This window comes from Schistocerca americana, chromosome 3, assembly GCF_021461395.2.
Source record: "Schistocerca americana isolate TAMUIC-IGC-003095 chromosome 3, iqSchAmer2.1, whole genome shotgun sequence".
Lineage (NCBI taxonomy): Eukaryota > Metazoa > Arthropoda > Insecta > Orthoptera > Acrididae > Schistocerca > Schistocerca americana.
The window spans coordinates 846,525,308-846,538,269 of NC_060121.1; the positions used below are offsets into that span (position 1 = coordinate 846,525,308).

The 12,962-nt window shown below is 44.3% G+C and overlaps 1 protein-coding gene across 1 annotated transcript in view; it reads left to right on the top strand.

Moving 5' to 3' along the window:
• Positions 1-3,092: 3,092 nt before the first annotated feature.
• The window catches only part of LOC124607175 (netrin-3-like), a 447,419-nt gene continuing 437,549 nt past the window's right edge, over positions 3,093-12,962 (top strand). The window contains exon 1 of the mRNA XM_047139387.1: positions 3,093-3,276. Coding sequence (XP_046995343.1) covers positions 3,102-3,276 — 175 coding nt within the window. The 5' untranslated portion in view covers positions 3,093-3,101. The remainder of the gene's footprint in view (positions 3,277-12,962) is intronic.

Below are 12,962 nucleotides of genomic sequence, written 5' to 3' on the forward strand. Positions count from 1 at the left end.
CTCGATGGCACTAAGCCGCCTGGCGATATGTCGGCCAGCCTGTGGATGGTTTTTAAGGCGGTTTTCCACCTGCCTCAGTGGATGCGGGCTGGTTCCCCTTATTCTGCCTCAGTTACACTATATTTCTGATTGCTGTGCAAACACTGTCCCCACGTACGTGTACACCATAATAACTCCACCACGCAATCATCTGGTATGAGACGTTCCCGGGAGAGGGGGAAGCGTCCACTGGGGGCCGAACCACACAACCACTCTGGGTTCAGTGTTGGGCGGTGGTGGGGTAGGTGGACTGCTGTGGCCTGATGTGGGGGTTCTGAACCACTTAGGGCTATGGCACTACGAAGCCTCCCTGTAATTTCTAGGTCCCCAGTTCAATACAAAATACACATAATGTGCCCAGAATAAGATTTTCACTCTGCAGCGGAGTGTGCGCTGATATGAAACTTCCTAGCAGATTAAAACTGTGTGCCCGACCGACACTCGAACTCGGGACCTTTGCCTTTCGCGGGCAAGTGCTCTACCAACTGAGCTACCGAAGCACGACTCACGCCCGGTACTCGCAGCTTTACTTCTGCCAGTACCTCGTCTCCTACCTTCCAAACTTTACAGAAGCTCTCCTGCGAACCTTGCAGAACTAGCAGTCCTGAAAGAAAGGCAAAGGTCCCGAGTTCGAGTCTCGGTCGGGCACACAGTTTTAATCTGCCAGGAAGTTTCATATCAGCGCACACTCCGCTGCAGAGTGTAAATCTCATTCTGGAAACATCCCCCAGGCTGTGGCTGAGCCATGTCTCCGCAATATCCTTTCTTTCAGGAGTGCTAGTTCTGCAAGGTTCGCAGGAGAGCTTCTGTAAAGTTTGGAAGGTAGGAGACGAGGTACTGGCAGAAGTAAAGCTGTGAGTACCGGGCGTGAGTCGTGCTTCGGTAGTTCAGTTGGTAGAGCACTTGCCCGCGAAAGGCAAAGGTCCCGAGTTCGAGTCTCGGTCGGGCACACAGTTTTAATCTGCCAGGAAGTTTTACACATAATGTGAGTTACAAACTTGCGGAGATGCTCTATCCACTGATACGAGTCCATCTTCTGTATGTCTTGTAGCCATGCACAGTAGTCTGCTGACGCTCCGGAGGTACTTACGAATAACCCTATATTTTCCACCCCTCCTTGGGTTGGAAAACGAAATGGCGGGAAATGTTATTCTGACATTGTTAGCTCTGACTGCTAAATTAATGAAAATGGCCATACATCGGTGTTTTTCACTCCGAAAAAAGGTAGTGAAACACCTAGGTCGTTTTTGAGTATATACACTGCTGTGCAATACTTAAGGACGAAAGTAACTTTCACACGAAGTGTCGCTGCCAAATAACATAGCTCAATGAAACTAGGAGCGTGAATAGAACTGTTACACTATAGTCGAGAAACACGCAATGACGCGAACAAAAAGGACACTTCTATTCAAAGACAATAGCTATACTAAAGCCACCGCAACAAATAGTACCACTCGACATTAAAAATGGCGGGAAATGGTTCTTAATAGGGTGAGTGACCACCGTGAACAGCAGTGCTTGCTCTGCAACCTGCTCCCAATGTTGGTCACAAGGTTGATAAGGAGTTCTTGTGGTATCCATCCCTGCGCCAGCACGATTGACAAATGCTGAGTGATCGCTGCTGCATGTGCATGTATTACAGTACCTCTGCCCCCGTCTCTTGAACATAGCCCAGCCATGCTCTACAGGATTTGAGTGTGGATAACTGGCAGGCTAGTCATTTCGCTGAATATCGTCTCGTTCTAGGAGCTGCTCCACCTCCGCTGTTAGATGTGGGTCGATTATGATCAACAGTAAAGAAGTCGTAGCCAACTGCACCCTAGAAAGACGGGGGAAGGGGTACAGTGTCACAAAAAGGCTGACCAGTGAGTGTGCCAAGTCCCATGCAACATTATGCCTCTCCAAACGATAACATCTGGAGCGCCAAAACGATCATGTTCGACAATTGTGGACGTGCATCCATATGGTGAAAGATGGGAACATATAATGCCCCAGTATCGTTGCCGAAATGTTCGTTTTGGTGGTCCAGGTTGTATGATGTGGGGAGGCATAATGTTGCATGGGATTCCTGACTTCTAAATCTTTGAACACGGTAGACTAATCGGTGAACGTTATTGTACCACTGTACTCCTTCCCTGTATACATATTTTCAGTTGCACTTTGAGCCCTGAGTTCATTTCTCTGGATGGCAATACGCGACCGCATCAAACAGCGCAGGTGGAAGAACTCACTGAACGAGAGGATATTCGGCAAAATGGCTGGTCTGCTAGTTTCTCGTACTTAAATACCATCGACCACATATGGGATGCATTGAGAAGACGTATTTTGCAGCATGCTCACATGCACCAACGAGCCTCCAGCAGTTGACAACCACGCTGGTGGAGGAACGGAATGTCGTACGAAAAGAACTTCTTACCAACGTTCTGGGCACCATGGGAGCACGTTGTGGACCATGCCTTCCCATCAGTAGTGATCACACACCCTATTAAGACCGAGCGAGGTGGCACAGAGGTTAGCGCCTTGGACTCGCATTCGAGAGGACGACGGTTCTTCCCCATCCTTCCCTAATGTGCTGGAACTGATGACCTCGCTATTTTGTCCCCTCCCCTGACCAACCAACCCTGTTAAGAACCATGTTTCGTCTTTTGAAATGTCTACGGGACTTCAGTGTAATTATTGTCTTTGAATAAAAGTATTATTTCTGTTTGCCTCAGTGCGTGTTTGTTTTACTTGCCTTCTGTACTTCACTGCAGCAGTTCTTTCTATGTATGATCAAAGTGTCATCGAGCCATGTTTCTTGGCAGTGTCACATCATTCGAAAGTTCCTTCGCCCTTAGGACATCAGCGTGTATTATAAACAGTAATGATCCAATAACACTACCTCTACATTCTATTGAAGTAATCTTCACATCTGTGCTGAAAGAGAGCAACTTGTAGTTGGGAATGACCAAGAGAGCGTTTGTGAGGTTCACTTGTAGGTGCCATGCTCTGTATCACGTATTGGTAGACACTGTGACTGACGCAGGCCTGTTGTCCTGGTTGTTGCAGCGTGCCAGTGCAACATGCACGCGCGCCGCTGCCGCTTCAACATGGAGCTGTACAAGTTATCGGGGCGCGTCAGTGGCGGCGTGTGCCTCAAGTGTCGGCACTTCACGGCGGGCCGGCACTGCCACTACTGCCGCGAGGGCTACTACCGGGACCCCACCAAGCCCATCTCGCACCGCAAGGCCTGCAAAGGTAAGCCACGCCGCACATCACTCCCAACAGGTGTCTGGTCGGCCCCCTGGTCCTGCAACACGTACCGCCAAGTTGAGATCTAACCGTGACACCGCAAAGGTGAGTCCTCCGTGAGGCATCTCGCAGACCCACCGCTATTGGATTACATAACCTACCGGCCCAATATCTCACCATGGCATATCTCACCTTGCAATTCTTTGTCACTGGAGTCTCTAAAAGGTTGTGTAATGATATCGCCAAGTTATGTCGATTACGTCCTCTCACGGAATGTCTTGGGGGTAGCTGTACTGGGTTGTCTGATACACTACCGACCATTAAAATTGCTACACCAAGAAGAAATGCAGATGACAAGCGGACATTCATTGGACAAATATATTATACTAGAACTGACATGTGATTACATTTTCATGCAGTTTGGGTGCATAGACCATGAGAAATCAGTATCCAGAACAACGACCTCTCGCCGTATGAGTCAAACAGAACTTCGATGGCGTGTACAGGTACAGCTGCCCATGCTGCTTCAACACGATACCACAGTTCATCAAGAGTAGTGACTGGCGTACTGTGACGAGCCAGTTGATCGTCCACCATTGACCAGACGTTTTTAGTTGGTGAGAGATCTGGAGAATGTGCTGGCCATGGCAGCAGTCGAACATTTTCTGTATCCAGAAATGCCCGTAGAGGATCTGCAACATGCGGTCGTGCATTGTCATGCTGAAATGTAGGGTTTCGCAGGGATCGAATCAAGGTTAGATCCACGGGTCGTAACACATCTGAAATGTAACGTCCCCTGTTCAAGGTGCTGCCAATGCGAACAAGAGGTGACCGAGACGTGTAACCAGTGGCACCCCATACCATCACGATCGGTGATACGCCAGTATGGCGATGACGAATACACGCTTCCGATGTGCGTTCACCGCGATGTCGCCAAACACGGATGCGACCACCGTGATGCTATAAACAGAACCTGGATTCATCCGAAAAAATGACGTTTTTCCATTCGTGCACCCAAGCGCAGGCGCTCCTGTCTGTGATGCAGCGTCAGGAGTAACCGCAGCCACGGTCTCCGAGCTGATAGTCCATGCTGCTGCAAACGTCGTCGAACTGTTCGTGCGGGTGGTGTTTTCTTGCAAACGTCGCAATTTGTCGACTCAGGAATCGAGACGTGGCTGCACGATCCGTTACAGCCATGCGGATAAGATGCCTGTCATCTCGAGTGCTACTGATACGAGGCCGTTGGGATCCAGCACGGCGTTCCGTATTACCCTCCTGAACCCACCGATTTCATGTTCTGCTAACAGTCATTGGATCTCGACCAACGCGAGCAGCAATGTCGCGTTACGATAAACCGCAATCGCGGTATGCTACAATCCGACCTTTATCAAAGTCGGAAACGTGATAGTACGCATTTCTCCTCCTTACACGAGGCATCACAACAACGTTTCACCAGGCAACACCGGTCAACTACTGTTTGTGTACGAGAAATTGGTGCCGGCCACGGTGGCTGAGCCGTTCTAGGCGCTTCAGTTCAGAAAACAGCATGGTATTCAATAAGCTTGGCCATCTCAGTTAATCTTATAAAGAAATAACAATGATCCACAGATAAGTAGCCGGCCGGAGTGGCCGAGTGGTTCTAGGCGCTACAATCTGGAACAGCGCGACCGCTACGGTTGCAGGTTCGAATCCTGCCTCGGGCATGGATGTGTGTGATGTCCTTAGGTTAGTTAGGTTTAAGTAGTTCTACGTTCTAGGGGATTGATGACCACAGATGTTAAGTCCCATAGTGCTCAGAGCCATTTGAACCATTTTTGAGAAATCGGTTGGAAACTTTCCCCATGTCAGCACGTTGTAGGTGTCGCCACCGGCGCCAACCTTGTGTGAATGCTCTGAAAAGCTAATAATTTGCATATCACAGTTGCAAATTAGTGCAAAGAATCTGCTTCGAAAGTTTTGGTGCAGTGAAAATGGCGCCAATTTTGGACGCTAGACGGGACACCATGATTCCCGATAGTGTGGCGCCAAGGGCACAGTTCACAATGCGCTTTCCATGCTGTGGACACTATGTGGTCGCGTCTTCCCTACAAACTGTAGGTGATGCTTCCCCCGGGCGTGTGCAAGACGGCGGTCAGGGTTTGTTCCTTCAGGACAGCCTCGTTTGAGTTTGTATCTTGAGACAGGTGGTGGGAGAGACGTTCAAGAGACAAATGTAAACGGCGAAGCTACACGGTTCAGTCACATTAGTGTGATCACCTGTCAAAAGCATGAATAACCTCCTTTTGCAGCGCGGGCGTGCAGGAAGAGGCGCGATTGGGTTCAAATCCGGAGAGCTTGGTGGCCAGGGGAGTTCGGTGAGCTCATCCCGCTCATCTTCAAACCATGTACGTACACTGCGTGCTGTTGAGGGGTTGCATTGTCCTGCTGGTGGGTAATATCGTGCCGAGAAAAACAAACTGCATGTCAGAGAGGACAGGGTCCACAAGGTTATACGCATACTTGTCTTGATCCATTTGCCCTCAAGAATGACTAGATCGTCTAGGGAATGCTACGAAAATATTCCCCAGACCCTGAGTCTCCTTCCTCTGGCCTCGATCCTTCTGGCGATTGTTGCAGTACTGTACACGCCATCCGCCAGATGGAGCCTAAAACATGGTAATCTTAAACGGCCACCAGTTGTCACTCAGTGGACCGGTATTGGCGTGAAAGGAAGCAAGGAAACCTGGTTGAACGTGCCGTCGACATCGAGATCATTAGAGACAGAGCACAAGCTCGGATTGTGTTAAGGACGGGGAAGGAAGTGGCCTGTGCGCTTTGAAAGGAACCTTCCCGGCATTTGCCTGGAGTAATTTAGGGAAATCACGGAAATCCTAAATCTGGATGGCCGAACGCAGGTTTGAACCGTCGTCCTCCCGAATGGTACCAGCGTGAAGATTCCAGTCTTGGTTGCTGATGAGAAGCAGTCAGCATGGGTGCACGAACCAGGAAGCTGCTGCGGACGCTGTAACGTTCGCTGAACTGTCGTTGAGGAGACACCGTTAGTAGCCCCTTGTCTAGCCTGGGTGGTCAATTGCTCAACGCTTGTACGTTTATTCGCCCGTACAAATCTCCGCAGCCTTCATTCATCCCTATCATCTATGGTCCGTGGTGCACCACAGTTGCGTCGGCTCCGATTTTGGATAACACTGTTTTCAAATGGTTCAAATGGCTCTGAGCACTAAGGGACTTAACATCATAGGTCATCAGTCCCCTAGAACTTAGAACTGCTCAAACCTAACTAACCTAAGGACATCACACACATATCCATGTCCGAGGCAGGATTCGAAGATGCGACCGTAGCGGTTGCGCGGTTCCGGACTGAAGCACCTAGAACCGCTCGGGCACCGCGGCCACCAAACACTGTTTTGCCACACACTGTATAGTTTAAACACGGTAGCACGCGAGCCGTTTACAGACTCTGCCGTTTCGGAAATGGTGCACCATTGGCCTGAAAGCCAACGATCATGTCCGTTTGGACTTCAGACGCTTTGTATACGCTCCACTGTTATCGCTACCGCCTGACGTCAGTGAGTGGTAATTGCATGTTGACATCGAAAAATGGGCCGTATCACATTAATGTGAGTGGACCGTGTATAAGGCCTCCAGCGTCTCGTTGAAAAGTCAGCTGAACGGTCGTTCTCGATCCATTTCCAGCTACACTGCACGCCAACATCTAAGGCGAGCCTTCTCATCATTACCTTCTCTTGCCTTATAGCCTAAATGCTCCGCTTACAAACTTTTTTCGCTTCGCATTACCAGAACGCTACCAGGCGCATTCAGTACCGTGAATGGCAGTACTCATAACGCTTTACCCCGTTCGTTTCTTTCTATTCGTGTGCTCATATGCGTAACACACCCGCAAAGAATATGTGGAATTCCTTAAGGAACAACTTCTACAGAATCAAGCAGTTCCTACAAAACCCAAATACAAGGAGAAGCTCAGAAATATTTAGCGTCTCGTAATACTTGCGTATACATAAAAACAGCTATAACGTTTCTAGGATTTTTATGTTCCAGAAACGCTATTCGTCTTCCTGAGATTCTGTTTACATTTCCGTAACCATGCATCAGTGTCGCCACAGCAGCCCGCTGTTCCGTTTGTTGATTCTGCAGTTTTACGTTTCTAAGCAACGTGCCCTATTTGAGTTATCTACCGCCATTACTGCTATACGGCGACGTTGCTTTCCAAGTAGCGTCGTAGTTCGGCAAACATCAGCTTCATGATTCCTGTTACACGGAACTCGGATGCAGCCGGCGTACCAGCAACTTTTAACTTTCCGCATTCTGTACGTCTCCATAAAGGTAGGTAATAGACACACATTTGATTTAATATTTTTCCCACTACCGCTACCTCTTTGATCATGTAACAGTGTAAACAGTTAATTGTCGCATTTGGTACTGAAGTTAATAGTTTAAAGAAGAGAAAATTCAGCTCTTAATATTGTGATGTAGTTGCCCCACGTAAGTCGTTTATCATATTCACAGGTATACTCTTCCGATAGAATATTGGCATAGTATCAGTTACAGCAATCTCTGAATATTTACCATTATTCATTTTGATTCACCTAGGAAATTGAAGCAAGAAAGTAACATTTTCAAAACTTAGGTACCAGTTACAAAAAATAGTTTCCTTTAATAATAAACTTTGTTATGTCAGAGTAACAAAACGATTTTCACTACTAATTTATTTAAGGGACTCTGTAGCTCAGATTTGAAAATTCTTGACGGAAACTTTTTCTTATACTTTTCAAACCACAGACAAAACAACATGATTATCTGAACAATACAATCGATTAACGGAGAGATTGCACTCTTGGCTGAAATTAACGAGAGACCTTCGATTGTTATTAGTTCTGAGGGATAGATTAGGACTAACTTTGTACAACACCATAAAGTAGATTAAATAACATAGATATTACTACTTTAAAAGTACATTCTAGGTGAAACTAAGGGAATTATTCTTTAATGTCACGTCGACGGCGAAGTTATTAAACACGAAGCATGAGGACCTGTTGGGGAAGAATACATAATGAAATATGCTCTGCCCTACACTAAGGAACCTTTCCACTATTGCCTTGATTAGTTTTAGTGAAACTACTGAAACTACGGGTATTTCAACACTACTCTCGCTGAATACGCGTCCAATGCCTTAAACACTATGCCACCTTTTTCCATGTTTGGCGGTTAGTCCTATTTTCGCTCCATTCATTGTCCACGAATTGAACGACGAGGAGCGTGGCATTTTTTGGAAGCGAGTGAAAGCATTGGAAAAGATTTTGTATACAATCCGTATCTTTGTTAACGAGTTATTGAAATTCAGTATTGCCTGGTTCGTTCACTGTGGACTTAGTGAGCAACTGTTACTTGATACATGCCACGGGTAATGACTATGCGTAGTGACGTTGAAAGTTTCCTTTAATATAACTCTTTTCACTGGATTTATGATTTTGTACAGCTTCAGTTGGTTGGAACTGTGCTGCTGTTTAGGTTCTGCTGACTGTGTACATTTCCAACTGCGAGAGAAACCAAATATATCTGCCTGCGAGAATACAACATGAATTTGGCCTTGTTTTATAATCTTTCTAAGATATGCAAACTGATTAAAACCTGAACTTTACTATTAATCTCTTCAATTAAACAAAGTGGTCAGTGTGCGTAATGATCTGCCTAATAATGCTGTTCATGAAGAGGTCCCTGTGCGTTGATAATTTTCATACCAGACAGACACTGAAATAAAAATATCTTACCTGGTAATGTAATTGCTTGGAAACACGTTGCTTGGTGCTCTCCATTGCGCCAGCTGCAGATTTCTAACCACAGTTGCTGAGAGCTTAGTGCAATGCTCCAGACAACAAATAAACTATTTTATAAACGTCACTGAATGAGACACGCTTTAAATGAAATTGACTTGGATCGAGGATATGGACAGTGTTATTAGATGAAATATTTCTTTAACAAACTGTTTTTAAATTATCTGATGTAGTATTACTTGTAAGAAATTCACGTTACGACACTCGTTAACATTGACGAAGGGCAACATTGATACCATACTCTTATTCTCACAAATGTTAGACAAATCATCAATATACATGAAAAATACCTTACAATGAAAATTACTCAATCTTTAATGAAAAATTTAAACGTCCCTGATATGTATGTCTCATACAACAATGATTCTAACTACTCGCGACTGCAGTGCCAGTAAAAATATATTACCTTCATTCCTTTTCATACGCTTTTCATTATAAATCACTCATCAAACATTACTCCCCTGTTTCACTATATTAAACCACAAATCATTTTACTTAAACACAGATGTACTTAACTTTACGTCTACGTTGCCACGAATTCTCTGCTCGGCGTCTTTCTCACAACTACTCTCACTATCGAACATGCGCGCTCCTCGCCGCCAAGATGACAAAACAAACCACGTCTTCCAGCGACACAGCTACTCTCTCCAAAGACTGCCCGCAAATAATAAGCAATTCAAAATTGTCGCCTAGCGTTTGAGACTTTCATAGTATGTACAGATTCCAGAATCGCAAATAACGAACTCCCAACAAATTGTTTCCACATATAACCGTGACTGTTACGCTTGTGCTGTCTGACTCTTTTATTTTTCCACTATTATCAGTAGGTTTTAGCTTATTTGTTCTATAACTGTTCATACATTCAGTATTAATTTTTTTTAAATGATTAAAGCTATACTTGTTCATGTGCTTCTGGATTTGTTGTTTCTCAGCTTCTTGTGTGATAATATGGCGAACTGTACGAAATTACATCCCACAGGACTGCACTCTTTATTAACTGTCGCGTTCATGAGTAAACCGGTTTCACTCGCAAACGTATGGTCTCAAACTTATCAGCAGGCTCATTAACGTTGTTTTTACACTAGATCGGCTCGTTTTATATTGGCCTCGGGTGTTGGAAGAAGTACTTATTTGAGTTCATCGTAGATGAATGAATGATTTGGCTGAGATTTATACTTTATCATTCACAGGAACTACTTTTTAGCGCTTCTTTAGCTCATCAGAGCTGCCGAAAGCGCTAGCACGGTGGAGCTTGCATGGGGGCTTAATTAAATATGATTGAAAATACTTTTTAGTTTTTGTAGCTGTATGTCCGATTACGCTGTGTCTCGTAAACGGTTGGCCCTGACTAGTATTATTACGCTATCTGACTGCAAAGAACAACAACAAGAATGAAATGAAATTTTTCGTTAACACAATTAATTAATTAAGTCCCCAGCAACTATAAAATCTACGAAGCCAACAAGCACAAGTGTAGCTGTTCTGTATGTGGTAGTAAGACTCAACGCACATCTGGCACGGTTCTTCTTCAACAAGACAAGAATTTTAAATACCAATTATACTGACGTGATAAAAGAAAATTAGAAATACGATAATTGCTCAAGGAAAGTAGAATTACACTCTAATACAAGAACACACGCCAGATGCTTTGTTGACTGAACCTGTAATGACGCGTTATTTGAGACACACAAATAATAAAAGAACATAGTGGTTTTTACCTTCATATATATTGACGAAATGCACTCTGATCATTACAATAACATCTGCTATCTCTCCGATCAAATAACTGGATAAAACATGGAACAAACACTCCTTACTACAACCTCTCGACAAGCCTTGCCCACTGGCACATCTCAACACGAACTGTCTTCTACGAGCTCTGCCCACTCACTGACTACTACGAGTTCTTAACAGGCACTGACTCTACGAGCTCTCAACAAGCACTGTGGAGGCGGCTTAATAGTACTCTTTGGCGCAATCTCTGGCGCAGTGGCTCAGTGTAGCCACCTTTCATATGCCCCTCCTCCACAGGCCAGAATTTGATGGTATTTTTGCCAGCATTGGTGGTGAAAATACCACCAAATTCGTTCACAAAAATACAGACAAAAATAAAAGATAATATTAATACCTAAATATCACATAATTAGTTAAAATTTTGGCTTTGCACTGACCTTTCAATAACCTAATATATGAAATACAGTAAGCAATACAAATTTTTCATACATGTGGCTTTACATAATAGTTTACACTATACACTAAAAATCAGTTTATACAAATGTTCACATAAAATGCTTTCAATGATTAGTTTATACAAAAAAAGACACCAACATGTGACATCATTTCAGTAGAAGCAGTCCATCAGTGGCACCCAGTAAAGTTTAGCAGGTACACCCAGCAACAAGTCACATTAGTTCAGTAGAAGCAATCCATCAGAGGCACCCAGCAATGTTGAGTAGGTGCAGACAGCAACAAGTGACTTCATTTCAGTAGAAACAGTTCATCAGTTGCACCCAGCAATGTTGAGAGCAGTTGCAGACACCGACAAGTGACATCATTTCAGTAGAAACAGTTCATCAGTTGCACCCAGCAATGTTGAGAGCAGGTGCAGACACCGACAAGTGACATCATTTCAGTAGAAACAGTCCATCAGTTGCACCCAGCAATGTTGAGCAGGTGCAGACAGCAACAAGTGACATCATTTCAGTAGAAGCAGTCCATCAGTTGCACCCAGCAATGTTGAGCAGGTGCAGACACCAGCAAGTGACATCATTTCAGTAGAAGCAGTCCATCAGTTGCACCCAGCAATGTTGAGCAGGTGCAGACACCAACAAGTGACATCATTTCAGTAGAAGCAGTCCATCAGTTGCACCCAGCAATGTTGAGCAGGTGCAGACACCAACAAGTGACTTCATTTCAGTAGAAGCAGTCCATCAGTTGCACCCAGCAATGTTGAGCAGGTGCAGACACCAACAAGTGACATCATTTCAGTAGAAGCAGTCCATCAGTTGCACCCAGCAATGTTGAGCAGGTGCAGACAGCAGTCCATGATATTCACTATCACTGATCACACAGTTCAAGCATGAACAATAGTTTCAATACACATACTAATCACACTGTTCATCAGCAAAAATTAAACATGTCCTAGTGTCATACATTACGTTGAAAAAGTGCAGGTAACAGTTCATAATATTCACCATCACTAATCAGACAGTTCAGGCATGAACAATAGTTTGAATACACATACATCAGCAAAAATTAAACATGTCCTAGTGTCATACATTACGTTGAAAAAGTGCAGGTAATAGTTTATAATATTCACCATCACTAATCAGACAGTTCAGGCATGAACAATAGTTTGAATACACATACAAATGCTTTTACAATGCTCTTACACTAAACATACAAATTCTAATAAACACACAATGATATCAGATAATTGTCATATTAACTATTACAAATACTCAAATATCAGTAAACCTATAATATTTATGGGTGTCAGTGCAAGCCACTACAACCAAATAAAATAATATTTACGAGATAGGTGGGTAGGATTAGGAAAGGAAAACACACAAAACACACTCACTCATCTTTCATCCACATTAAGTACTGCTGTGTAATTGAATAGTGTTAACTGTGTAAATGCAATTCTGTCAAAATCTGATTTGCATCATGTGTATCAAGTAGTAATGGCAGCAATGTATCACAGTCAATAATAGTTAAGTCAACGTCATAGTCATCATGTCAAGACCAATGTTTGCGAAGCCAGATCAAATGTACTGTTGTTGAACAACTGTCAGTGAGCCAAGATATGCAAATACTTCCTCTCTTTAAAAAAAAAGTATA